This window comes from Macrotis lagotis, chromosome 6, assembly GCF_037893015.1.
Source record: "Macrotis lagotis isolate mMagLag1 chromosome 6, bilby.v1.9.chrom.fasta, whole genome shotgun sequence".
NCBI classification, from domain to species: domain Eukaryota; kingdom Metazoa; phylum Chordata; class Mammalia; order Peramelemorphia; family Peramelidae; genus Macrotis; species Macrotis lagotis.
Window position 1 is genome coordinate 10,154,423 of NC_133663.1, and position 27,108 is coordinate 10,181,530.

The 27,108-nt window shown below is 46.5% G+C and overlaps 1 protein-coding gene across 1 annotated transcript; it reads right to left on the reverse strand.

The window, feature by feature from the left end:
* Positions 1 to 710: 710 nt before the first annotated feature.
* D2HGDH (D-2-hydroxyglutarate dehydrogenase) lies at positions 711 to 26,981 on the reverse strand. The gene is made up of 9 exons (XM_074190673.1): positions 26,861 to 26,981; positions 19,285 to 19,342; positions 16,022 to 16,161; positions 14,266 to 14,459; positions 11,866 to 12,034; positions 10,957 to 11,100; positions 8,854 to 8,996; positions 7,515 to 7,680; positions 711 to 4,010 (listed from the first exon to the last, which is right to left on the reverse strand). The coding sequence occupies exons 3-9, from the start codon at positions 16,107 to 16,109 to the stop codon at positions 3,748 to 3,750; spliced, it is 1,167 nt and encodes a 388-aa protein (XP_074046774.1). The 5' UTR covers positions 16,110 to 16,161; positions 19,285 to 19,342; positions 26,861 to 26,981; the 3' UTR covers positions 711 to 3,747.
* Between the last annotated feature and the right edge of the window lie 127 nt (positions 26,982 to 27,108).

Genomic DNA, 27,108 nt, shown 5'->3' on the forward strand with positions numbered 1-27,108 from the left:
CACTTTAACATCTCGAAGATTCTGTTTTCCCATTTGCAGAATGAATGATTGGCCTCACAAGTCCCTTTGAGCTCTGAAAACAAAGTACTCCAGGTATCCGCTCCTGTCTGTTGGCCTCTTGAGACCTCAGAGCTCACAAGATTGAGGACCTGTCCAGTCTCCTCCCCATAAAACAAATGTAGACCTAAAGCATAAAAGTCATGAAGCCTGAGACCTCTCCCCTTATAGCATCAGCTCTTCTCTCACCGGAGTGTGGTCCGACTGGAAGAAGCCAACCCAGTATAGGGAAAGGCTTTCTAGTGGTTTGAACATCCCCAGGTCCAGGCTCCTCACCATGTGATTAGAAGACCAGTTATCAAATAATCTATGTGTGCTCCAAAGTACCACATGATTCCATTATATGTGGGTCACCATAACTGTCCCATAAACAGATGATTCAGTTTCTCCCACATAGCCAACAGCATCTGCAGAATTCTGCAAGGGTTCCTAAGGATGGCTTTCATGGCCAGTGACTTACAATAAGATCCTATTCTGGTCAAAAATACCACCACTTTTCCTTAGGTGCTCAATTCTTCTTTTCAAAGGTCATATGGCTTAGAGCTAGGAGATAAGATCTCTTCAGCACAATCTTACAAGAGAATTCAGACATCAAAATACTTAATTTCTTTATTAGCTGTGATTAAGACAATGAACAAAGATGGTGGGGATGTTAATGAACTCTAAGACTTAATTGGCTCTCTCCCATCCCTTCTCCATTACTTTCAACTAATAAGCCTCAATCCATCAGTATTTAGGTATCATCTTCATTCCCAAGTTGTCTTGAAAGGACAGCTCTCATCTTACTTTCAAAATGAAAGCCCTTAAATTCCACCAATGACAATACACCATGGTCCTTCACACTAACCCTTCTCCCAGTTTCTCAGGGCTAAATTTCAGATACCAAGTAGTGGGAAATGGTAGAAGGGTTCAAGATGACCTCTGAGGTCCCTTCCAGCAATTAGATTCCATCATTTGTGGCTCACACCCACCAACAAATAAATTTTTGCTGAATTGATTTGTCTTCCCTCTGAACTGAATGACAGCATCACATGAGCATTCTGCACCTACACACGCTCAAAGGACCCCAGCACATTCCTTTGAAGAGGTTTCTCAACTCCTCATTGGCTCAAGGACACACAGAGAAAAATGATTCTGAATTCTGCTTCTTTATTATTTTATTCATCATTTCATAACACCAAAATTAGGTAAAAAGAACAAATTAATATAGTCTGTTCAATAATACTATTGTCTATTGAACTATTGTTCAATAATACTATTGGCAATAACACTATTGTCTTTTACCATTGCCTGACCCAATGAATATTATCCTATTTCCCTACACAGAGGGATTATAGGAGAAATCAGTGATGATCACAATAGGGTCCTGACACAATGAGGATTCAGGAGAACCAACTCCCCATGGCCTCTTAAAGGCATCTTCCAGCTTGAACCTTGCACCATTTGCATGACACAGTGAAGGAGACATGAGAAGACCAGTGTTACAACAGCATCACTGTTATCATCATCTCCAGTACAGTGAGGTGCTTTATGAGAGGGTTTTGTTGTTCATTCTTTTCAGTCATGTCTGACTCTCCATGACTCCATTTACAGTTTTCTTGGCAAAGATATACTAGGGTAGTTTGTCACTTCCCTCTATGTCTAATTGTTACAAATGAGGAAACTGAGGCAAACAGGGTTAAATGACTGATCCAGGATGACACAGCTAAGACGTTCTGAGGTCAGACTTGAACACAGGAAGATGAGTCTTCCTAACTCCAGGCCCAGTACTCTGTCCACTGGACCATCCCTAGCTGCCCCTAAAAGGGCTTTCCTGTACCATGATTTCCCAAATATACAATGAAGCACACTCAGGCACAGAAAGGGTGACCCTGGAAGTCAATGGTGGCAGGAAACACAATCTGGGTCATCTTATTCCCCAGTCCAGTGGGTTCATCCATCCTACCCCAGTGCCTCTGCTGCCCAGAATTAGGAAACTCTGTTACCTCACAGAAATTACCATCCAGAGGAAAGTAATTCTTGGGAAAAGAGATCATGAAGAAAATCTACAGAATATTGTCTTCATCTCTGGTAAATATTGTTATGGAAACAAGGGGGGGGGCATATTGGGAAAGGTGTCCATTCTGAATGCATTAGAGAGCACACCTATTCTAGCAGACCCCTGGGGATTATACATCTAGTAGTAATGAGACAAAACCCTGCAAATCTCCCATCAGAGGGGTTCACCTGCTCAGGGATGCAGGAGCTGGACTGGATCTCTCCAAAGTCTTCTCCAAATCTAAGATCAAGGCCCCGGACTATGTTCCTGTGCCTTGGCTTACTTGTGTCTCCAAGCAACAACCCCTACCTACAGCAAACCAATCAAGATAAAACACAAGTTCTCCAGCAAGAGGATTGGTTCTCTCCTAAATTCTGGTCTTCCAAACGGGAAAATCCACACCAACATAATCTTGCCCAGTTTTCTAGAAGTATTTCTAATAATTGGGTACAAATATAATCCTAAAACAAGAGTTAAGATTGTTGCTCTGGATGTTTTCGGTGGTATAGTGGAAAGTGTTGGAATTGGGAGTCAGGAAGGAAGATCTGAATTCACAGACTTTATTAGCTGTGTGAACCTAGACAAGTCATTTACCCTCTAATATCCTCAGTTTTCTCATCTATAAAATGAGGCTAATAAAAGTGCCTCAGTTTTTGTGAGAATCAAATTAAATAACATATCAATGCCACTGAAACCTTTAAAACATAAGACAACTCCAACAGCAAGCTTTGCTCACCCCCCTTCCATGTCTTTGCCCCCCAAGTCTGGCCTCTTCCAACCTCCACAATGGTCATGCCCCAGAGGAAGGAGCTCAATCTATTTCCATCAGCTGAATGGGCTCAGGTCAAAGTTCCTGAAATAAATAGCCAGCTCTTAGCATCCTTGGCCCAAACAAACAACTGGGATAAGGAAACAGGAAAGGATGCTTGCCTTCTGAGTTTGTTGCTCAGGACTGAAGGCAGAAAGGCTTTTTGTAATTCTATGTAAGGCTGACCTAGAGCACCTCTTTTTGCAGAATCAAGACGCTGAATTTTGACCTGAGAAGAGAACGCCAAGGGTTGCCCATAGAGGCTTTCACTGTTTTCATCACAAGTGAGCAATCCCCACAACTCACAAGTGACACATCCCCCAACTATTCCTGCCACTGATGAAGGATTGGGAAAAAGAGAAAAAATTTACATTGCCCATTAAGATGACCAGCTTGAGTCTTATGGAAAATCCTGGCAGGGCTCAACCCAGGCCATCCTCTCTAACTTCAACTCACCTGAATGTGTTGGACATAGGACCAGAGCTAGAGGAGAGAGTCTGGTCCAATCCTCTTTTCTGGATGGGGAAAGAAACTGAGGCCCAGAGAGGGTGAAGGGCATTTCCATCACACAGCTGCTAAATACCACAGCCCTTGAATTCAAATCCAGGGGTTTTTCCAGTCTAGCCTGCCAAGGAATGGGGAGGCCAAGGCCTCAAGCTGGAAGCAGCAGGAACCAAGAGAAGAGTTGGCAGCCCTCTGTCCTCTGGAATCTCCACAATGAGGAATCAAGGTTGGGTCTGGAGTTCTTGGCTCTTATTGTAATCATTGATTAAAACATAGAAGGAATACTAGTTGAGGGTGTCCACCTGAGTCTAAGAGCAACAATCATCAAGGGAGGCCAGCATTAACAGGAACTCGATGGCAGGGTCTTGTAAGGGTTCAGGATCCCCTGGGGATCCAACATGCCTTTGATCTGTTGCATGAGGAGGATGGCTTCACGGGGCTTACTGTAGCCAATGAAATCCTTCTTCTTGAACCCCAGTCCATGTTCAGCACTTATACTGCCATGGTGCCGGGCGGTCCACTCATACACATATGGCTCAATGGCCTTCAGGAGTGAAGAGCTGTAAGATTCGGCCGTTACATTTAAATGTAGATTGCCATCTCCTGGAGAAAAAGAAAGCCAATGGATCAGAGACCTTGCACCCTCCTGCTAGGAAAGCCCCAAAAACATGAGCAGGATGAAGTAGAGGCCTGTCCATAAGTACTGGTCAGGCACAATGCTCCTGATAATATTCAGAGAGACAGAGGTTGCCCCCAAAAGCTCACAAGGACCAAGACTTTAGTGGGAGCCCCCAGGCAGGTCCTTGGATGGATGGCCACAAGATCACAGTTGCATCACTGACTCCGGGTAAATGGGCTCAACAGAAGAGCAGGAGGCACTTACCACTCATTAAATCCTTCCTGGCTTCCCTAGGACATGGACCACATTCAGTCTAGGGAAAGGACCTGGGGCAGCAAACTAAGCCCCAGTTCTAAACCCAGGTGGCTGTAGGACTCTGCCAAGTCACTGAGGTCTTTGGGTTTCAGGTCTTTTTTCTTCAGTAGAATTGGGATAATTGATAAACCCATTAAGAATCAAATATGATCACTCCAGTCTAGATGATGGTGCTTTGAAAAAGTCAGAAGCTCCCAGTGCACAGTGATCCTTTAATGTTTTTCTTTTAAGCTCATTCACCAAGTACATCTGTCTGGTTAAATGAATTTTGGGGAGGCTGCTAAGAGAAATGTGGGAGAAAAAACAGGGGTGCTCCGGAAGTCCCATGGCCTTGTTCCCTAATGTCCCTTTCACTCCTGTTCTACCCTTCCCAGTCTGAAGATCCCTGTCCTTGGTCCTGACTACTCTATGGATCTGGCAGCAGACCCCTCCTCTCAGGGACCTTCCTCTTGTCCTCGAGCCAGGAGAAAGAGCTGGCAGCCCTCTGTCCTCTGCAGTCACACAGGGCATCCATCAAGGCTGTGTCTTCTTGGCTCTCACTATTCTCACTGTTAACCAAGCAGTCGTCCTTAGTATTTCCTGCAAGCCCCAGCTTCCCTGGGCTCTCAGACCAATGACCCCATCGCTCCAGGACAGCCCCACTCAGGACCATCCACCTTCATCTCCACCCTCAGGATGTAGCTCTCTAACATCTACTACTTTTCTTCAGCATGTCCTTCTGGAAACCCACCTGAGGCCATGAGCTATGCTCCCCTACTCCTTGCCTTGAACTATGATGCTCCCTCTCCCTACTTTCTCTCACACAGGGGCCATCCTGGCAGGGCTCCTGTGTCCTCTCCACATTGGTCTCAGTTTTCCCTAGGCTCAGAGGCAGCTTCTCTTGGCAGACTCTGGCCTTCAAGACACCCCAAGGTTTCAGAGCTGTTCTCCCTTAGACAAGGAGGGTCTCAGAAGACATCCAAATAGGGGAAATCTTGAGCACTACGAAGTCCTGCCTTCGGGTCAGTTTTACCACCTGCCTTTGGTACATCCTGAAGCCTGGCCGGGGGCTCTGAAATACATGCCAGAAAAATAACATTTCCAGGTCTCCTGCTTCATTCTCTTCAGTCAAGAAACAGCTCTCTAGTCTCTAGTCTCCCAAAATTGGGACCAGTATCCTTTTCCAAACCACCCTCCACATCTGCCAAAATCATCTTCCTACACTATAAGGCTGACCACCTCTTGGAGAGCTCCATGATTTTCCTCTCAAAGGGGCATATCCCCTTCTCCTACACTGCTCCTTGGTCCTTTTATGAACACCAATGTCTCCTGAATAATGCTGACCCTTCCATTGCCAGAATCCAGCCACAGGCCCATAACAGCAAGGCCAAGGTGATGGCTAGAAGGCTAAATTTACCTCTAAACTCTCTAGTTTGTTTGGCCCATGAACCATCCCCTTGCACTGATGTGCCTGCACAACCAGGTCTATTCTCTGAAGCCACAAATGCTGGGGCTGCTCCCCCTCCTCCAGTCAGTCTCCTGGCCATCACTGGGCCAGGTCTTCCTGGGTAATGTCCTTTCATATCCACTACCTGCAGAAGGAAGCTTACAGGTGGGCTTTCCCCCAAGCCTGTGATCTCATCAGGTTAGGAACTCCTCTAAGGAATACTGATTGACAACTGCCCTACTGGGAGAGAATGGTCTAGGTCACTGAAAAGTGAAGTGACTTGCCCAGGGCCACCCAGCTAGACTTGACCCCAGGGCTTCTGGACTTAGAGGCCAGATTTCTATCCATTCCACCATCTTGTCATTCTGGTGATTGAACTCTAGTCTCCATTTCCTGCTGTGTGCTAGACCCCAACACTAATCTCCTATCATTACTTCTCCAGACTATCTCCAGAGCAGAACTCATTGCCCTTCCCCCTCAAACCTGACCCTTCTCCCCTACTTCTGTGGGGGCATCACGCTCCCCCTATTCAGCCCACACTGGAAACCTCAGAATCATCCTAGCTCTTTCACAGTCTTGTCACTCCACTGCAGTCAGGTGCCCCAAGGCTTACCATTTCTGCCCCCCAACATCTCCTTCCTGTTAACCTGCTCTCGATTCAAACCCACCATCCTCTTGCAAGTCCTCAGTGTCTCTAGTCTCCCAAAATTGGGACCAGTATCCTTTTTCAAACCACCCTCCACATCTGCCAAAATCATCTTCCTACACTATAAGGCTGACCACCTCTTGGCTCAAAACTCTACAGTGTCTCCCTATGTCATTTGAAGGAAATACAAAACCCTCTGTTTGGCTGTTATAGCCCTCTCAGATGGCCTCCAACCTCCCTTTTCAGCCTTAGCTCAGAGTACCCCTCTTTCACTCAACTACTATGTTCCAGCTCAACTAGAATCTTACTAGTCCCATAAAAGTGACCTCCAACCCCACTCTCCATTTCCCTTCCCAGGCTGTTTCACATCTTAGAATGAACCCCCTTCTCCCTTCTATTTCTCTACATTTTCAGCTCAGCTGGCACATCCTCCACAAACCCCGCCTTAATCTCCTCAGTTCCTGGTGCATTAGCCATCCTCAAAATTGGGCTCATTGATGCTGCTTCCTGACTGCAGACACTGCTTTGTGTTTGCTTTTCCAACAACCAATTACAGAGCTGTGCCCATGTGGGTTCTTAATAAGTGGATTAATCCTGTATTCCCTTAGAATTGGGGGGAAGGAGGCTGAAATGGAGTAGGCAGAGAGCAAGGGGCTGACTCTGGTGGGCTCAGGCCCTGCCTCTGCCAGAGACCAGCTCAGTGGCCCTGGACAAGTCCTGTAACTTCTCAGTGATCTTTGCCGGCTCTAGCTCTAAGTGGCAGAGCACCCAGCCAAGCTGCTTTGGTAAGGAGAGTTCCCACAGGCCAAGGACCCCAAATGAGAGACATCATAGATCTGGTTCCTCCACCAATGTCTTCTAAACATAATAACTGAATAGGACAATTGTTCCAAGCAAAGCAAAGACTTTAAAGCACTTTGGAAATTCTCTTAACCTGAAAAACCTAGCCTTTGGCCAGTCACGTGGAAGCCCATCCTACAGATGTCAACGCAGAAGGTGGCCACAGAGTGAGCAGACTGCAAAGGTAGGAACTAGAACCTAAGTCTTGAGGTTGTCAGGGCAGGGCGCTGACCCTCCCACCATTCCCAGGGCTCCGCTCACCTAGGTGTCCATACCCCACCACATTCTTGGCACTCTGGCCCAGGCGGCTCCGCATATCGAGCACAATGTCATACAGCTTCTCCACCGGGAGTGAGATGTCATATTTGTACGTGTAGCCGTCGCGGCTCAGGGCCTCAGTGATCCTCTCCCGCAGGGCCCACAGCGCCTAAGAGGCAGAAGGTCAGGGGAAGTAAAAACAGTTACCTAGAGGAGCTCCAGAGGAAAAAAACAGTGAGCGTTTCTGTAACACTTTCAGGTATATAGAATCTTCTTTGATCCTCACAAAAGTCCTCTGAAGGGTTGAGCTATTAATTAGTGTCCCCATTTTACAGATGTGGAAATAGACTGAAATAGGTCAAGTGACTCATCCAGGATCACATGGCTATTGAGAATAAAGTTGCTATTTTTTTAAAAATGAAAACATGATAGTAAATCCTAGAAGATACTTCCCTAATTGGGAATTTTTACTTTATAAAAACAAGAATTAGGTTAAAAAATGTTGTGTAAATCATTTTTAAAATGCTGTAGAAATTGACTATTTAAAGGTTTGTTTGGGTGGTTATTAAAGCCCAAGGCACATACTTGTATGCTAAAAGCCTGACTTACCTACCTACTTGTAATGAAATGAGAAAATTTCCTAGATTGAAAAATCACTCCCTAATCTCTTTGTGAAAGAGGAAAGTCAAGGTTGGCAAGTGAATGGTGATTAGTGTGGGGAGGAGTTTTAAAATTCTGATTCCCACCAAGGACAAATGATATCAAATAAAGTTCATCCTGGACAAAAAAAAAAAAAGGAAAAAACCACCTACAAAATCAAAGAAGTCAATAATCAACAGACTAATGAGAGTGGTGAAATCTATTATTCTCAATCACAACATTTAAGGGAAGAAAAATACCACTTTTAAGCACCAAGAGAGGATGTTTAATACTATGGATAAAAAAAAATCCCTGGGTTCCAGATGCTCTTCAGTGAGGTCCAGGGAGGCCAGCACCATAGTCTGGTGCTCCTCTTCCACTCTGACACCCCCTGGCCGTGAGACCTTAGCCATATCACTGAACCTTTCAGGGCCCCAGTTGAGGCACAAAGACTGTAAGATTCAGACCAATTGCTGCCATTCTGCATTGGAAGGAATATCTATCCCCCAAGTCCCCCCCACACAAAAGAAATCCCAAGAGGTCATTCACTCCCAAACTCAAAGGGAAATTCTACATCTGTTAACTTACAAATAAATATGCCCAGGAGCTGTTTCAAATAACATTAAGCACCAAATCAGTCACCTAAGCATGATGTGGAATCTAAGAAGGAACAGTTCCCAACCATCCAGAGGATCAGAATTACCTTTATTTTCATGCTCCCTGTAGCTACAGTGCCATCCGTTACCAAACCGGAGCTCAGGGCCTGCTCCAGAAAGTTATTCAATTTCTCCTCATCATGCCCGGCGTTGGAGCCTGAAGTTTCAATTAAGACATAGAAGGGATTTTCTAGAACCAAGAAAGACAAGCAAGACCAATTAAAGGATCCATGAGAGGGGTAAATCCAGCCAGTAATTGAAAATCAAAGATCGGCTTTTCTGCTGCCTCCGCCAGACCTCCCAGAGCTCCTCAAGAGAAAAGCTCCACCACAATTCAAATTCAAATACTTAGAGATAAGACTGCCCTTTCAGTGTGCCCTCAGTCTGGGCCTCAGTTTGGCAGGGCACCATTGGGGGCCCACTCATCTGGACATGTCCTGCCAAGTCCAGGCTCTTTTCTGAAGACACTATTCTTCAATGAAGCTTGGCCATCAGATGATAGCAACTCAAGAAATCATCAGCTATAGCTCAAAGGGTCAGACACTGCATGGAGAAATAAGACTTAAACAGGGTGGGACGGAGCATGGGAACCTGCTGGGGTCATTAACAGGACCAAGGGAGTTCCCAAATGCTCTCCGGCCTGCTTTTCCTCCTCTTCCATGCTGGGCTCCATTCCTCTTCATTGGTATCTCCTGCCCCAGGAACTTGGGCCAACTTCTGGGCACTCTCTGAAATGTGATTAACCTTTATCCTTTCCGCCTTTCCCTCTGACATTCTCTACACCTGTGTGTCAACTTCTTCATTTATAGATGGCTCTCCTACTCATCTGGCAGCTCAGATGTCAAAAATCACTTCACTTCTTCCCTTGGAAGTCACCAATAGTTCTTTTTTTCTTTTCTTTCCTTCTTTCTTTCTTTCTTTCTTTCTTTCTTTCTTTCTTTCTTTCTTTCTTTCTTTCTTTCTTTCTTTCTTTCTTTCTGTCTTTATTTCTTTCTTTCTTTTTGGGGAGGGTTGCAAGGCAATGGAGTTAAGTGAATTGCCCAAGGTCACACAACTAGGTTATTATTAAGTGTCTGAGTTCACATTTGAACTCAGGTCCTCCTGACTCCAGGGTCAGCACTCTATCCACTGCACCACCTAGCTGCCCTTTAACCTTCCATCTCAGAACTTTGCTTCTGCCAGTCAAGTGAAGAAGAGAAAGGAGAATGACTCCCACTGCTCCAGGCTGCCCTTGATGTATTCCTCACCACTCTTTAGGTCTTGTCTTGAATCAACCTAGGATAACTGTGACATCACCGGAGACATATTTGTCCATCTCACCTACCCAAGGATGGCAAGGAGCACTGCCTTGCTGAAGTCGACATATAGTGAGTGGGTCCCTGGTCTGTCTCTGATCAAAGAATTTTAATAACCCAATCGATAAAGGAAATGAAGGTAGTCCAATGGGCTTAGTCCTCACAAACTATCAACTCTAAGCAATCACTTCCTTGGACTGGAGTCTTGGATTGAAGTGATTTGTTTTCCTGTCTTACTTAGATGCTACTTCTTTAAGGACAGCCATCACATTCTAGCTCATCTCAATAACTCTGGTGCCTACCAAGATCTTCGACACACAGATATTTGTTGAATTATCTTAAGTATCCAACTATTACTATCCCTGATGCAGATTCAAACCTAAAGTGGAGCCCAAATTCTGTGCTATTTTCAGAGAAGCAATGCGATGATATGGGGGGGAAAAAAAAAGGCTTGGGAGTCAGAAAATTAAGGTTCTAGCCCCAGATATGCTATGGAAATAGCTGAAAAACAAGGATGAGTCATTTATTCTCTCTGAGCATGTCTCCCCATCTGCAAAAACGGGGGCCTGTAGGTATCTTAAAGTCTCCAACCCCAAGATGCAAGGACAAGCTCCAAAGGCAGGCAGACTTTCTGATCATGGCCATCACTGCAAGGACAGCCAAGACCCTGCAGGTGGTATCATTAAACATCATCCTGATGCAGACTATCCCATGGTTTATTCCATTTCCAAAACAACCCTACTTAGCCTATACTTCTTTTCCCCCCACTCTGAAATGCTAACGGGCAGAACTCACATTTAACACCCAAACAGACACACAGTTTCTAAAAACCACAGTGATTTGACTTCATGGTACCTGTGACTGGGTTGGTCAGTCGGAGGTGGCTCTCTACCAGCTGCATGCATTGGTTATCCATGAACTCGTAGGCAGACAGGATCTCCCCTAGCATTCCCTTGCAGGTACTGAAGGTTTTCAGAACATCAGCAAAACTTGAACAGCCTTTAGACAGAAGAGGAAAAGCCTCATTCTTGCCATCTGAAAGGCATCACTGGTTAAAACTGGGAGGACAGACCCTCACTCCAAGCAATGCCTTCCCAAGCTCCCTTCATTCCAGTGGAACAGAGAAAGTCATCAGAAATATCTCAAGAGAGAAGCCAGATAGAACCCAACCCTAAACTATGGTCTGATAAGTGTTATCTTTGAAGGGCAAACAAGCTAGACCCAGGCCAGGGACAAAGATGACTCTGGGATTTTTCCAAACCCTGAAACTAATTCGTCAATTATACTTTTACACTCTATCAGGATTCCAAAGAGCAAATAATATGGGGGAATAATGAGTGGATTCTATTGGAGAATAAAGTTGGGTTTTTAAAGAAGACATTGAACAGATGTTAAATGAAGGAATATATCCTGTCTGCAATTACAGTGAAATTGGGAGTTTATTCTCACTCAAAGGGAGCTGGCCTAGAAAACTCCCCAACTTACTAACTGAATGTATCCAGGATCCAAGGCTCCACCAGCCCCTTCAAGGCCTGAGATGCCAGGTATGACAGCCCAGATAGAGGGCAAATGGGGATACACAAGGTGAAGCGATCCCACCCATGAGGGCACTTCATGTTTCCCAGTCCTTCCCCCTAGTCAAAGAAAGCCAAAGGACCAAGGCCTGAATCCCCAGCCACCAGGGTCAGGTCCAGCCTGCTCCCACTGGACTCTGCCTCTACTGAGGGAGTTACTCTACTGGGGGAGCCACCCTGCTGGGCCTACCTAGGAAGGCCAAGTTCACAGCCTTAGGTCTCCGTGGACACAGAATGGAAACAGCAGTGATGACACCCAGGGTGCCCTCGGAACCGATAAAAAGCTGTTTGAGGTCGTAGCCAGTATTGTCCTTCCTCAGGGAAGTCAAGCAGTCCAGAACCCGGCCGTCCGCCAGCACCTGGCAGAGAAAAGAAGAGGCATGGGTTTCAAATGGCACACTGACATTTGGAGGAAGTCACCAGGGCTGAAGAATGCTCCACAGATCAGTGGAGAAGCATATTTATATCTCCTCGTCAGTCACAAGCAGATGGCAAAAGAATAACAATTTTGCTCTTGAAGCTTGGAGATCTGGAAAATGGTATTAAAGGCCAAGTTGGCAGGAGGACACCAGCTGGGGCACACACACACCCGAGACAAAAGGCCAGGCCCCACTTCCAGCAGATTGGACCACACAGATATCCATGGTTAAGTGGCGTGGGCTGTTTACAGCCAGATCTCTGGCATCCTTGGGAAGCTGGATCTTTTTTTATTTCAATGGGATTTCAAGGAGAGGCACAAAAAACTCAAGTGACTCAATGGGAAGCTTCATGTTACCTGTTGATGGTCAACTTAGTGGAAAAAACCCATGTAACTCTAGTATCAGCCCCTGCACGATGTCTCCCCAAATGGTCCCCGTACATCAGTGATAACAGCCCAGGCTCAGGTCCCCGGCAGTGCCAAGGTCCAGGGCCCAGGGCACCAGTCACCGAGCCGTCGGGTCCATGATCTGTCCCTTTGTTTTCACTGAGGCTTCTTCATTTATTTCTCCTGAAGTAATCTGTTCAGTTACATTTTACTCCTGCCTGAGCAGTGGGACCCACAAATCAACAAGAGGAATTCTTAGATTTGAGTCATCCAAATTCATAATAAAGGCAAGATGCATCTAGAACTTAAGGTTTGGAAAGTGACACACATGCATGTGTGTATTGTCTATACCTGTGTGCCTGTACATATATGCATGTGTGTCTGTTGTGTGTACATGAGTGACTTTACTGTGTGGAGGCAATCCTCAGCCTTCACACATTTATCCTTAGAAGACAAAAGCCGAGAGGCTCCACTGCAGGGTGAACCTATGTGGGGGGGCTTCACTGGACTGGGCCAGGGCTACGGAACAGTGTAGACTTGGTTCTGGGTCCCAAGGGGTTGCCTGAGGCTCGGTGAGGTCATCTGCTGGGAAGTGTCCAAGGCAGGATTTAAACCTGGGTCTTCCTGTCTCCAAGGTCAGCCCCCCCCCGACCCACTCTGCTACACCTCTTCAATTCAGGACACAGAAAGACTCAGTGGAACATCCTATGGAGGCTGACCTAGGAGAAAGGGTGACAGGGTCTCCAACACCTTTACTGTACTATTGCTTTGAGAGTTCAGAGGGGGCTAAATCCACCTAGCAACCATCCATTTACTACAGGGCTTGGCCCCATTTCCAAAGCCAGAGAGAAGGAAATTAGGAAACAGAAAAGAGAGCTGAGGAAACAAACAGAAAGGATTCCCTGGTGGATATGACAGGATGACAGGATACCCACTCAGGAGCAGAGGCCCAGCCTACGTGTAAAGAGTGTATATGGCATTGGTCATTAACTGGCCTGGAAATTCAAAGACAAGGCCCAGGGGATGGGGGGAGAGTGTAGTCATCATTACATCCGGGCAATGGCTGCCCCCCCACCTTCTCCCTCCCCTCAGACATCGGCTTCAGGGCATCCTTGAGGACAAAATAAAGGAAGAGAACTTTATGGTCACAGTGGCCACTGGCTCTTGCTCTATAAAGGTCTGGAAAGCATCGTTTTGGAGCCTCCCCAGCCCTGGAGGAGGAAGGTTCTATTAGTGTCTCCACTTTAATAGATGAGGAAATGCATTAGGCTCCGAGGGATCCCAGTTTGGGATCACTGCCCAGGTTCCCACAACCAGTACTGGGGGGGGGGGTCGATCCCTCTCAGGGTAACTTCAGATTCAATGCTGAAACATTCTATTACCTACTGAATAGCAACTACCCACACATAAAAAGACCAGATATTCTATACAGAATGCAAAAATGGTTGTAGATCTTTACATATGACGCCCCAAATGAAATTCCTTAAGAGTGCTCATAAGAATGAGGTAAATAGTGAGAATCATTTTTTAAATAATTATAAAAGGGGGGCAGTTAGGTAGCACAATGAATAGAGCACCAACCCTGGAGTCAAGAGGACCTGAGTTCAAATCCAGCCTCAGACACAATAATTACCTAACTGTGTGACCTTAGGCAAGCCACTTAACCCCACTGCCTTGCAAAAAAAAACAAAACAAAAAAAAAATCATCATCATCACAAAAGGACTAAAATCCTACATTCCTAAGAATACCAGCGCTCACAAGGGTGAAGGGCTTGGAGTCCTCACCACTTCCAGGCCAAGAACTGTCCCGCGCAGAGAGCCGTATCTCAGAAGGCGGAGCCCCCCTGCATTGGTGGCCACATTCCCGCCGATGTGACAACTGCCCTTTGCTCCCAAGTCGAGGGGCATAATGAAATCTCTTTCCTCCACGTACTGGTTGAGCTGCTCAAGGATACACCCAGCCTGGCAAACCAGGACACCTGAAAACACCAGAGTTGAGAGTAAGACACGTGGTGACACGCCTCCCACCCCACATCTGTTTCTTAGAGAATCCTGGCTCAAGCCCTCATCCTTCATCTCAGGAATTGGAAATGCATTTGCTAGTAATGATTAAACTGGCCCCAGTGAAGCGAGAGAAACAGACAAAGGAAATAGAAAAGCAGCTGAAAATCAAGAAAGGAGGAGATGGTGAGGGATCTAGGAGGATAAGACAAGTACATCCATGGCAATGCTAGCATCATGTGTCACCTGAAAGCAAATAAATATGGAAATACCACAAGGCCCAAGTCAGCTCTGTGGTTGGCAATCACAAAAAAAAAAAATCTGAATAAATAATTCAAATGCATTTCACTAATTTTCCAAGTTTTTTCATTTTCATTAGGAATGAATTGAGTCGTTTTTCTGGTGATCATGAAAGAAATCAAATTTTTCTTCCTCTTTTGTATGTAGGAAGAGTTTCAAAGGTCGATATCTACAAAATCTTTTCCCAAATTAACCAAGTTTCTCTTGAACTCCAAACCCAATGAAGACCACCAAGTTAAAAAGAAGGCATGGAAAACATCAGCTCAGACTATAATACAAACTAAGATCCAAGTGCCCAAGTGTGAGACTGGGGGAGGCATGAAAGGGGAAGTGGCATCCACTGGGAGATGAAGGAAGATTTCATATAAAAGCTGCTGTTTCGGGGCAGCTAAGTGGCACGGTGAATAGAGCACCAGCCCTAGAGTCAGGAGTACCTGAGTTCAAATCCAGCTTCAGACACTTAATAACGCCCTAACTGTGTGGCCTTGGGCAAGCCAGTTAACCCCATTGCCTTGCAAAAACTAAAAAGAAAAAAAAAAGTTTAAAAAAAAAAGCTTCTGTTTCTAAGGAGAAGATTGGGTGAGCAGGGTGGCTCCAAACACAGGGAAATGGAAGGGCATGGAAGGGGCTCAGCTCACTCCATTTTGCCTGGGTCAGGGAGTAATATGGATGAGGTTGGAAAGGCCTGGAAGATTACTCCAAGAAGGCTGCTATCAGTGCTCCTGCAGGGATCGAGGAAGGTGCGACTGAGGGCCCGAGCCTTGGCTAGTGGTGAGCTCTTTGAAGAAGCTAAAGACAACACTGTCATTTCACACGTGGGAAATCTGGCCAGTCAGGGGATCCCTGATGGACTGATGAACTGAGGAGGAGGAGGAGGAGGGGTCGTGTTGGCTCAGGACCATTTTTGAACTGAAACCCAATAACAGCTTTGGACTCACAGTTCCATAGCTCAATGCTGGTCAATTAGATAAGAATGGCATTTCTATTGAATTTTACAATTTCCAAAGGGGTTTCCCATGGATTCCTTATCTCATTTATCTTCCCAACCACAGTATGAGATAGGTGTTATGATCTTGTTACAGATCAGGAAACTGAGGCTTGAAAGTTATTATGGTTCCTGTTTAAACCAAGAGGTCTCCAGGGGAGGCAGTGCCACCTCTCAATCTGACAGTTAAGAATATTCAACTAAGAAAGACACACCATAGTCTCTTTAGTTCCTAGGTTGTCCCAGGCCACTCACCAGACACGGAGTTGAAGTTGATGATTTGATTCATCAGGGACGTGGAAAGGATGATTTCATCGAAGACCGGAACGCTGCCCCCCACCATCCCTGTGTTGCCCCCCTGAGGATTGACAGCCAGGTTTCTCTTGCTGCAGTACCTAAAATAGAAAACATCAAGCCAGTGGCTTTATGAGGAAGGTAAAGAGACTATTCTTATACAAGGGAATGTGTCCTTTTCTTCTTGTGCCCAATGCTAAGGCAGGAACACTGGAACCCAGAAAGAATGAAGGGCCCAGAAGATTCTGCCTTTTGTGCAGCCTGAACTCCCTGGGGAGGAGAGCTCCTCTCTCGGGGCAGATCAGGCCGCAAATATCTGGGGCAGGAGGGCTAAGACACTTGGCCAGAGTCAGGAGGTCAGTGCAGGGGCTCCAGGCCTGAGGGAGGAAGACCTGAGTTCAAATCTGGTCTCAGACACTTCTGAGCTCTATGACACAGGGTAACTCATTTATCTGTAAAATGAGCTGGAGAAGGAAATGGCAGCCCCTCCAGTGTCTCTGCCAAGAAAACCCAAATGGAGTCATGAAGAGCTAGATAGGACCAAAGGGAATGAACAAAGTGCCTGTCAGGTTCCAAGCTGAGGATACAAAGAAAGGGGGGAAAGCGGCCCCTGCCCTAACGGGGCAAACCAAGAACTCAAACAGGATAAATAAGGAATAATCAGCAGAGGGCGGCACTAGAACTAAGAGGAAAAGAGAAAGGTCAAATGGGAAAATCCAGTAGGTGAGGGAACAAGACTTGAACTCAGGTTCTCGTGCCTCAGGTCCAGCTCTTGGTCCATTGGGGAAAGACAATCCCTCCCTCTCAAAGTCAGTCAATACACGGCCTAGTGAAGAACAACCGAAAATAAGACAGCAGCTACATCTTCAAAGGCCTTGAAAGGACGTCTGGATTAAGAATGCAGGAGTCAGAAGGATGGCACCATGGGGGAGCACTGGGCCAGGGGCAGGAGACGGTACCCTCTCTGAGTCTCCGCTTCCTCACATCTAAACTGGGGGTCCTAACAGCCCCAGCCTCCCAGAGCTGACGCACCTCCTGTGTCCTTCACACATGGACACTGTGTACTGAAGGTTGCTAAATAAAAGGTAAAATAAGGCTTCAAATCCATCTCTGAGGTAGCCTCCATTCCTCAACCCCTTTTCTCCTGCCACCTTGGGGTTGAAATATTCTTTTTTTCCTCCAACTAAACCTGTGATTTCACCTGTGCATTGACCTGATATGCCACTGACAGGGTCAGAGAAGGGAGGACCACTCAGAGGTCAAGGGACTTGGCCAGCATGGGTCAATGATGGGACTCGAACCCAGATCATGCCTGGGCCAACTAAAACCCGCTCTGCCACTCTGCTTCACTTTTTACCCCCCAGGAAGACTCCTTATCAACTTCAAGGAATCATTTTCTAATTTCTTTTGAAGGCCGGGCAAAAAACATCCCAGAGTCAGTCTCTGGTTATCCATCTTGAGCTTTTCCCTAAAAGGCCTCTGTTTCTCCCGATGACAAGATGATGCTCTGAACCCAACAGCCGCTTAATAAAAACTCTGAGCTGAGTTATTGGTGCTCTTTTATAAAACAGAGGTATGTGTACATGGACACACATACAAATGCAAACACCTGTGTATTGTCTAGAGAGCAATGAGCAAAAAACTAGTGGTGGTTCTTTCAATACTGAGGGACAGTTCCTCTTTCCTGCTCACAAAACAAAACTTTCCTTCCCTTTTCTCTGGACTCCCTTCTTCTCCTCTGTGGTTCTGTCCATCTCATTCTAATTTATGATTCATTAGCCCTTTCCTGAAGCGTCTCTGACTAAAGGACTGTCAATGATAAGGGTTGGGGTCATATCAGCTGGTGAAAAAGAGCTAATCAAAAAGTAGTCAAAAAAGGCAAAGTCAAAGACACCAATAACAAGTCCTTTTTTAAGGAAGAAACACAGGGACATGTGCCCCATCACCCCCTCCTCAGTCTCCTCACAGTCGTCCCAACCCTGGGGTTGTTTGTGGGGCAGCCTGGCACAGTGGAGGTAGGGCAGCTGTTCTCAGGGTCTTAGGTCCAGGCTTGCCTCAGTGCCATCCTGGTCATGTGGTCCCAGCAAGTACCTGGGTGTAGGAAGTGGCAGGGCAGGTGAGCCATGTCCTCCGCCAGGAGAACATAAAAGGAGCCCCCTTCTCAGGGGAGCCGCTGGTCAGGTCTGGTCACTTGGACCATTTTTCATTGTCTCCACAGGGTGATAAACTATCACCTTGTCTGGATTTCCAGTCAACTGTTCTCAATAGATCTTTATTAAGCACCTTCCAGGTGCAAGGTTTGCCCTCAAGAAGCTTACATTCTCCTGTGGGAGTTCATCATCACCAGAGAAGTCAATACAAAGTAGTGCCAGGAGGGATGGAGCAGGAGAAGCCTCCAGAGCCAAGCTGGGAAGAGAACGGCTGCCTGGCAGCTCTGGAAGCCTCAAATGTATTAGAGAGGAGGCAGCAGACTCCTCCTAGAGTAGGCCCCAGAGGAGCACATGGCAGCCACCCAGCACAGGTGAGGCAGCAGAGCTGAGCAAGAGGCGCCTGTCACCATCTACCTCCAGGCCCCCCTTTGGGTACAGCCCATGAAGACGATGCAGAGATGGGCCAGAGCAGACCAGAGACAAGTGAGGCACCTGGCACTTCAGGGGCACTTCTTTTTTTAATATCACCATCTCCAGATATGGCCTCTGCCCTACCCTGCCCCAGGAATACAAGGGGGCAACAAAATTCACTGGCACATTAAGCACAGGATGTGACAACATATGAGATGGTCCTCACCCAGTCTCCCCTCTCCTCACATACCCAAGAGGAGGGGGGAGTCCAGGTGCACTGCCCACCTGGCAACAACACTTTGGAACCAGGGTGACTTCACCATATGTCCATGGGAAAGCCTCCTTGTCAGTCTCGATACTCCCACCTCACTCTCTGCCCCTCGGGTGGGAGGTTGGAACCATCTGAGGAGTGGGCTCAGGAGAGAACCTCATTTCCCAGCTGGCTGGGATACTTAGGGAGCTCTCTGACTCCTCCACACTGGTACCTTCCCTCTCTTGGCCCCCCACCCTCTATTTTCTTCCCCCATTAGACCATAAGCTCCTGGAGAGCAGGGATCTTATCCCTTTTTTCCTACTTGTGTCCCCAGCAGGCCCAGCTCATGGGAGGAACTTCATAAATGTTTACTGCCATTGTCCATCTCGTCAGGCCCTCTCTGCAGTTACCTGAGGATCTGGGAGACCTCCTCGGTTGTCTTGGGCTTCAGCAGCAACGTACTGCAGCCTGTCACAAAACCAAAAACCAGTCAAGCCAATGCACGGGTTTGAAATAGGCAAAAACGTAAAAAACCAACAAGATAGTCCTCATTCCTTATAATATTATTCAAGCATTTCTCACTTGGGTCTTGGCTGAGACTCGCCTAAAAAACCAAAAGGATGGTAATGATGAGACTAGGGCCAGTTTTCTCCTTATGGAAGAATCAGAACAGATAGGATTTTAGAAAAGAATTCCACGGAAGAATTGAAAACTATTAGAAACCATGAGAAAGACCGTCACAAATAAGAAGAGAAATGTACATTCCAAACAACTCAAATGCTTGACCACACAACCAGGAAGAGAGGGAGGGATGGAGGGGAGGGGAGGGAGGGGAGGTAAAAAGGGAAGGAAATAAAGAAGGAAGGAGGGAAAGAAGGAAGGAAGGGAGGGAAGGGAGGGAAGGAAGGAAGGGGGAAAGGAAGGAAGGAAGGAAGGAAGGAAGGAAGGAAGGAAGGAAGGAAGGAAGGAAGGAAGGGAGGGAGGGAGGGAGGGAAGGAAGGAGGAAAGGAGGGAGGAAAGGAGGGAAGGAGGGAGGGAAGGAGGGAAGGAGGGAAGGAGGGAAGGAGGGAAGGAAGGAAGGAAGGAAGGAAGGAAGGAAGGAAGGAAGGAAGGAAGGAAGGAAGGAAGGAAGGAAGGAAGGAAGGAAAAGGAAAGGAAAGGAAGGAGGGAGGGAGGAAAAACATTATGATGACCAAGTCTGACTAGAGAAGAATTGAGAAAAATGCATCTCCTTCCCCTCTTTACAAGGATGTAGGATTATGGTGTGGAATATTGCAAAAGTTGTTAAATCTGAAATGTTGTTTACTTTTGCTGAAGCTACTCTTTTCATCTTTATCGCAGGGGATGCTTGCCGGGAAGGGGAAATATGTATTCAGAAAGGAAGATCATATAAGATAAAAAGGCAGCAATAATTACATGACTCTGGGAAGAGAAATTTCAGTTTATCAATTTTTTTCTAAAAAGAATCCTAAGTGTTTATGTGAAGCTAAATAGAAATAGGATTGGAAAGAAGAAAATACATCAGGGGAAATGCACATCATTGCAAATATTTTATCAGGGAAAATCTTACTACATTCTGGGAAACTTGTCTAAGGCATCACCTTGAATTTGAAGAGGCCTTAAAGGTCCAAATGGCAATACTTCTAAGAGCATTTCAGGATACTAATTTCCCTAAGTAAACTTTCTTGCCTGTTAGCTGAATGACCAGTTGGTTGATCACTGAATCAACAAGAGACACTGATCCCTCCCTAAGCTGTGTCTTTCTCAAGATGTATTAAAGGTATCTGTAGTCATTTGAAGAATGTTCTAAATCACTATTGATTAGAGAACTGCAAATTAAAACAACTCTGAGATGCCACCTCACATCCATCAGATTGATTAATATAACAGAAAAGGAGGGGACGATCCATGTTGGAGGGGATGTGGGAAAACTGGGACCCTAATGTGAACTGATTCACTCATTCTGGAGAGCAACTTGGAACCATGTCCAGAGGGCAATCAAACCATGCATACTCCAGCAATGCCATCCCAAAGAGATCATACAAAAGGGGAAAAGACCCACATGTACAAAACCATTTACAGCAGTTCTTTTTGTGGTAGTGAAGAAGTGGAAATTGGAGGGATGCCCATCTGTTGGGGAATAACCCCAACCATTTGTGGTATATGAATGTGATGGATCACTACTGTTCCATAAGAAACGCCGAGCAGGCAGATGTCAGGAAAACCTGGCAAGGTTCACCCCTCTGATGCTGAGTGAAGTGAGTAGGATCAGGGGGCCGTGGTCCACATTAATAGCAACATTGTGTGAGGCTCAATTATGACGGACACAGCTCTCCTCAGCAGTACAATGATCAAAGGCAATTCTAAAAGACTTATAATGGCAAATGCCATCCACATCCAGAGAAAATACTATGGAATCTGAATGCAGACCAAAGTAGACTATCTTCACTTCTCTAAATTTGTTTTTTGCTTTTTTTCCAGAGATTTTCCCCTTTTGCTCTAATTCTTCTTTCATAACATGATTAATATGGAAATATATTTAACAAGACTGTTCATGTATAACCTCTATATCAATTTTTTTGCTGTTTAGGTGAGGGGGAAGGGAAGGGAAGGGAAGGAGGAAGAAAAATGTGAAACTCAAAATCTTACAAAAATGAATGTTTAAAACTATCTTTACATGTAAACTGAAAAAAATTTAAGTGGAGGAAGAAGAACAATGATTGGTTAAAAGGGTGATAAAATGATTCTATCTATTTAGAAAAAAAAGGAAATGATGAGTAGGCAGAGATCAGAAAAACCTGGAAAGACTCACATGAAATGATGCTGAGTGAAGTGAGCAGAACCAGGAGAAAAGTGTACACAGTAACAGTAACATTGTGTGATGATCTACTAGTTAAACTCAGCTCTTCTTAGCAATACAGTGATAGAAGAAAATTTAGAAGACTTGTGAAGAAAATGCTATCCATCCAGAGAAAGATTTACGATCAGAGCATGCTATTTTCACTTATTTTTATTTGTTTTCCTTTTCTCTGTCTTGTGTTTTTATGACTACTATGTGCCTCCAATCTGCCACCTTCCAGCCTCTGACCATGTCACCCCCTGAAGACTCTCCTCTGTGAATCTCTTCTACATCGTCTCTAAGGTCCTTTCTTACAAGTCTGATTAAAATTCAGCCCACATTGTTTTAATCAATACAAGATATTGTGCAAGGTTCTGGGGAGACAAAGACAAATAAATAAAATTTTTCCTCTAAAACGTGCAGCATATTAGCAGAAATGTAAAGATTTAAGTGCAGACCAAAAGTAGTCTAAGACAGAGGAATCAAACCCAAAGGACCCCTGGGAGGACACACCGACTAGAAATCACAAGTTCACCTTATCCCTATGCCACTGCATTTTTATTTGTTTGGTTCACTATTACCCAATGATGTTTATGGGTCCAGCCATAGTGGGGAGTGGGGGGCTACACAAAGCCTAGGGGCATGTGTCTGACCATGCTGTCCTAGGAGCACCTCAGAGAGGAAATACTTTCCATTGGGAGGAGGTGGAGGATTATGGATCCAATTTGGAAAAAAACAAAACAACAAACAACCCTATAAGATAAGCCATGTGAAGGAAAGTCGGAGGAGATGGGGGTTTCAAACAGCAGTCCCCCAGCACCGAGAGAAGGCTTTGGGGGTTCATAATTTATATTCTCGACAGCAAAGAGCTCCTGAACATTCTTGAGCAGAGAATGCAGGTTTTCTTACCTTTCACCTGACCTGGGTGAAAGGAAAATGACGCTGTCCAATACTGATCCTCATTCAAGCTGCCCATGATTTTCAGTAATCAAAATTCACTTCCAAAAGACAGACTATAAGTTTAGAGTCTAAACAGCCCTAATCCCCATGAAAGGCCTAACTGGAGCAAAATGAATTATGATGCACCATTTGACAGCAATTAAAAGTCATACCCAGGGGCAGCTAGGTGGCACAGTGGATAAAGCACCGGCCCTGGAGTCAGGAGGACCTGGGTTCAAATCCAGTCTCAGACACTTAATAATTACCTAGCTGTGTGGCCTTGGGCAAGCCACTTAACCCCATTTGCCTTGTAAAAACCTAAAAAAAAAAAGTCATACCCCAAAACAGCCCTCAGGGCCAGAACAGAACCAAAAGGGTTCTGCTGTGGAGGGGAAGGGCTAGTGCAGCACAGCAGGGACACATCAATGGCAAGAATGAAACCGGACCAAATGCAAAGGAAGCTTCAGATTCAGGGAGGCAAGAACTACATGAAACTCCAAGCTAATGGGGGTCCACCAAAGGCAAATCTCAACTCCAGGTAAAAATTGGTAATGTGGGAAAAAAGCAGACCAGCTTGCCAAGCAGTGCTTGGCGGTCCCAAGCTCCTTTTCTCAGCTGCGTCCTTCAGCAAGAGGTCTTCCAAGCCGCCCCCATCCCAGCCCCGGCTACCAAATCCTCCCCTCCCATACCACCTCCCACCCAGCATTAGGACAGAAGATCCTGAGGATGGAACCAAAATGACGGAGTCAGAGAAGGAAATGATGTGGGCTCCTGTCCACAGACTGTTCCAAATAGAACTAGAAAATGCACCAACCCCATCTTGATAATGAAATCTGGAAAAAAAATCCAGTCCATCCAGAGTCAGTCAGCTTAGCAAGAGAAAAGAGAGAGACAGGGAAGAGGATCTGTGGGTCCCCCTCTGATGCCTGCCATTGTAGGGGTTCTCAAAGAGAGTTCAATGGGAAAAGGATGGAAAGAGAGGGGAAGAACACATGGAATGGTGGCAAAAGGAGCAGGGAGGAAGGCTAGTGGACATTATCTCCCATAATCAGGGTCCCAAGGAGATATCCATACAAACAAGGAGGTGGCGGTAAAAGGCCAACACTTGAAGCTGACTCTCAGCTGAACTGGTCAGAAGAGGGGAGAGAGAGAGAGAGAGAGAGAGAGAGAGAGAGAGAGAGAGAGAGAGAGAAAGAATGGGATATGGTAATGCTCTTCATTTAAAGATAGCTAGGAGGCACAGGGGCCTCTGAGACTTACTGGATCCTGACCAAGTCACTTCACAGCTTGCCTCAGTTCCTCATGTGTAAAATAAGCTGAAGGAAAAAATGGCAAACCACTCAGTATCTTTGTCAAGAAAACCCCAAAATGAAGTCACAGAGACGATAACTCATAGTGGGGCATGGGGCCTAACAGAAATCACTCAGGTGCATTCTGACAGGTAGACTCCATTTCTTGTACACAGCAACTATTATAAGGGTCAGAATGATAATAACTAGCAGTTTTATCATGTTTTATGGTTTGTAAAAATGTTTTACATATATTATGCTAAAGAAATCAAGTCCAGGGAAGTAGACCCAGAAGTTTATAAATTCACTTCACACACACACACACACACACACACACACACACACACACACACACCTTGGAAAACAAACAGAATCTAGATGCTCTTTCTATCTTAAGACTTTTCCTTGGCTTCTTTCCCCAAAACAAATCCACTGTGGGAGAGGACAGAGAGCAGGCAATTTTCTTTTCTCTCCACAAATAGCAACCATCCTTTCCAAGCAAAATCTCCAGTCTTTAAGGAAACCATTTTTTTGAAACCATTCAACTGTAATTTATATTCAAAACAAATGACAGCCTGGTCTCTCTAGGAAGGAACTTACTTTCTTTACAATGGGAGCCTTTTTTCAGAACAATTTTGCCTTTAACAATCCCTGCCAACTCTACTGCTGCATCCATCCAAACACCTACAAGGCAGGTACCCAAGCACTCTGTTGGCAGCTGCCTGCCCTAGCTGATAAAATGCCTGTAGACTTGTTGTCTTTAGATCTTTAAAATGAACACATACATACATAGACATTGGAGGAGTTAGGAAGACTCCTCTCCCTTGTTCAAGTTTGGCCTCAGACACTTACTAGCTGAGGGACCCTGGGCAGGTCCCTTAACCCTGTTTGCCTCAGTTTCTTTATCTGTAAAACAAGCAGGAGAAGAGAATAGCAAACCACTCTAGTATCTTTGCCAAGAAAATCCCAAATGGGGTCACAGAGAGTTGGAGATGACTGAAAAACACAACAGAACAATCACATAAGAAAGTTCCCTAGACACCCCACGGAATAATGAGGCAACGTTTCCATCATGCTTTAAGGGTCACAAAATGCTTTACATCAAGCATCTCCTGGGATCTGCAATCTGGGGAAGCCAGAGCCATTATTTTCTTTAAATGATTTAATATTCTATTTCCCCCCAACTACATGCAAAAACAAAACATAGATTTTGGAATTCTAAATTGTCTCCCCTTCCCTCTACTCTGCCCTTTACTGAGAAGGGTTATGAGTTATACATGAGCATTCATATAAAACATTTCCACATTGGTCATGTTATAAAAGAAAATGCAAATCAAAAGAACAAAATTGCTCTACAGAATGATTGGATCAGTCTACAACGTCACCAACAGTGCATCAGTAAACCAATTTTTACTACATCCACTCCAACATTTGTCTTTTCCTTTTCTGTCATATCAGACAAACTGATAAATGTGGAATAATAGCTGAAAGTTGTTTAATTTGAATTTCTCTGATCACTAGTGATTTAGGGCATTTTATATGATTATAGATAGAATTGATTTCTTTGCCTGAAATTATCACTAGGGGAATTATTAGAACTATTGTTATCCCCGCTTTGTGGACAGGGAAGAAACTGAGGCCCAGAAAAGTTAAAACTCTTTTGCTTAGGGTCCATCAGCTAGAGAGTGGCCAGGGTAGGATTTGCACCTGGGTGCCCTGGGAGCCCTTTACTCTCTCTTGGAAGACTCCACTACAGATCTAGGACCGGCGAGGGGGGAGCCAAGACCTCCCATCCCCACTCCAACGGGAACCTCTGCGGGCCAGACTTCTGTCTCCCATTGCTCCTCTTGGTCTCTGCACTCAACAGGTATTGGGCCATCTAGAACGGCTCATGTTTCTCCACCTGACCCCCTCTTCCCTGCCATAACCAGAATTTCTAGGTGAGCAGGGATATCTATAATCATGTTTAGTTCAACCCAAGGTTGAGGGGGGCCTTCCCCAGCAGCCCACCCCACCCCACTGGGTGATGTACAATCTCAATCTGCCTCTGGAAATTCCACTGGAGGCCCTCCTTGTGACCTCTTGATGAAGACAGCTGTCTTGGGTCCCCCAAGGTTTCCTGCCCAGCTTCCTTAGCCATCCTCATACATCGAGGACTAAAGCCATTCTGCTTGTCTGGTTCTGGCCACTCTGCGGCCTTTAAATAGCCTTTGCTGCCCAAGCTGCACAGTGGTGGTCCACAGACTGAGCCTGCCCTGTGCCCTCCTCTGACAGATCCCCAAGGCCCAGGGAGATAAGGGATATGGAAAGACCTGGACGTCGGCCCACGTCCTCTGACTCCCAATGTAACGCTCCCACACCCAGAACGCCCCAGATCGGGTCTGCTGGTGGCCAAGCCGGCAGGACTGGAGCATTTCTCTTTGGAGGGAGAAGACAGTCCTAGAGAGACCTGAGCCTGGAGTCAGGAGGTCCTGAGTTCAAATCGGACCTCGCCCATTTCCTAGCTGAGCGACTCTGGGCAAGCCGCCTAATCTTGAGCCGCCTCAGGTTCCTCATCTGTAAAACAGGAGCGGCCAGAGATCCCAGACTTGCGGGGAGGAGAACGAGGTATGTGGGAAGCGCTGATCAGGCTCAAACCGCTGTGGAGGGGCGGCTAGGGGGTGTAGTGGATACAGCAGGGCCCGGGTTCAAATCCGGTCCCAGGCCCTGATCCTGAGCCAGCCGCGCGGCCTGGGGCAAGTCCCTTAGCGCCGCCTTAAGTAAATGAGACACGCCCTGGCCTCAAGTCAGGCAGCGCCGGGCAGCGGGCAGCGGGCAGCGGGCAGCGGGCAGCGGCCGCCCCGGTGCCTGAGGGCCAAAGCGTGGGCGCCGCCCCGCCCCCCGGCCCGCCCCGCCCCCCGCCCCCCGCCCCGCACTGACCTCGCAGGGCGCCCAGCCAGTCCACGTTGGCGGCCCGCAGCTCCTGGGGGTCGGCGCTGACCCTGCCCGGGGCCACGCGCTCGAAGAAGGCCACGTCGGCCGCGGACAGCTCGGCGAAGGGCAGCCGCCGCACCGGGTGTGGGGCGCGGGCGGGCGGCCCCCGCGGGGCCCCGGGGCCCGCACCGCGGCCCCGCCGGCCCAGCCGCACCCCGAGGCGCCAGGCGGGCGGCCCGGGCCCGAGCGCGAGG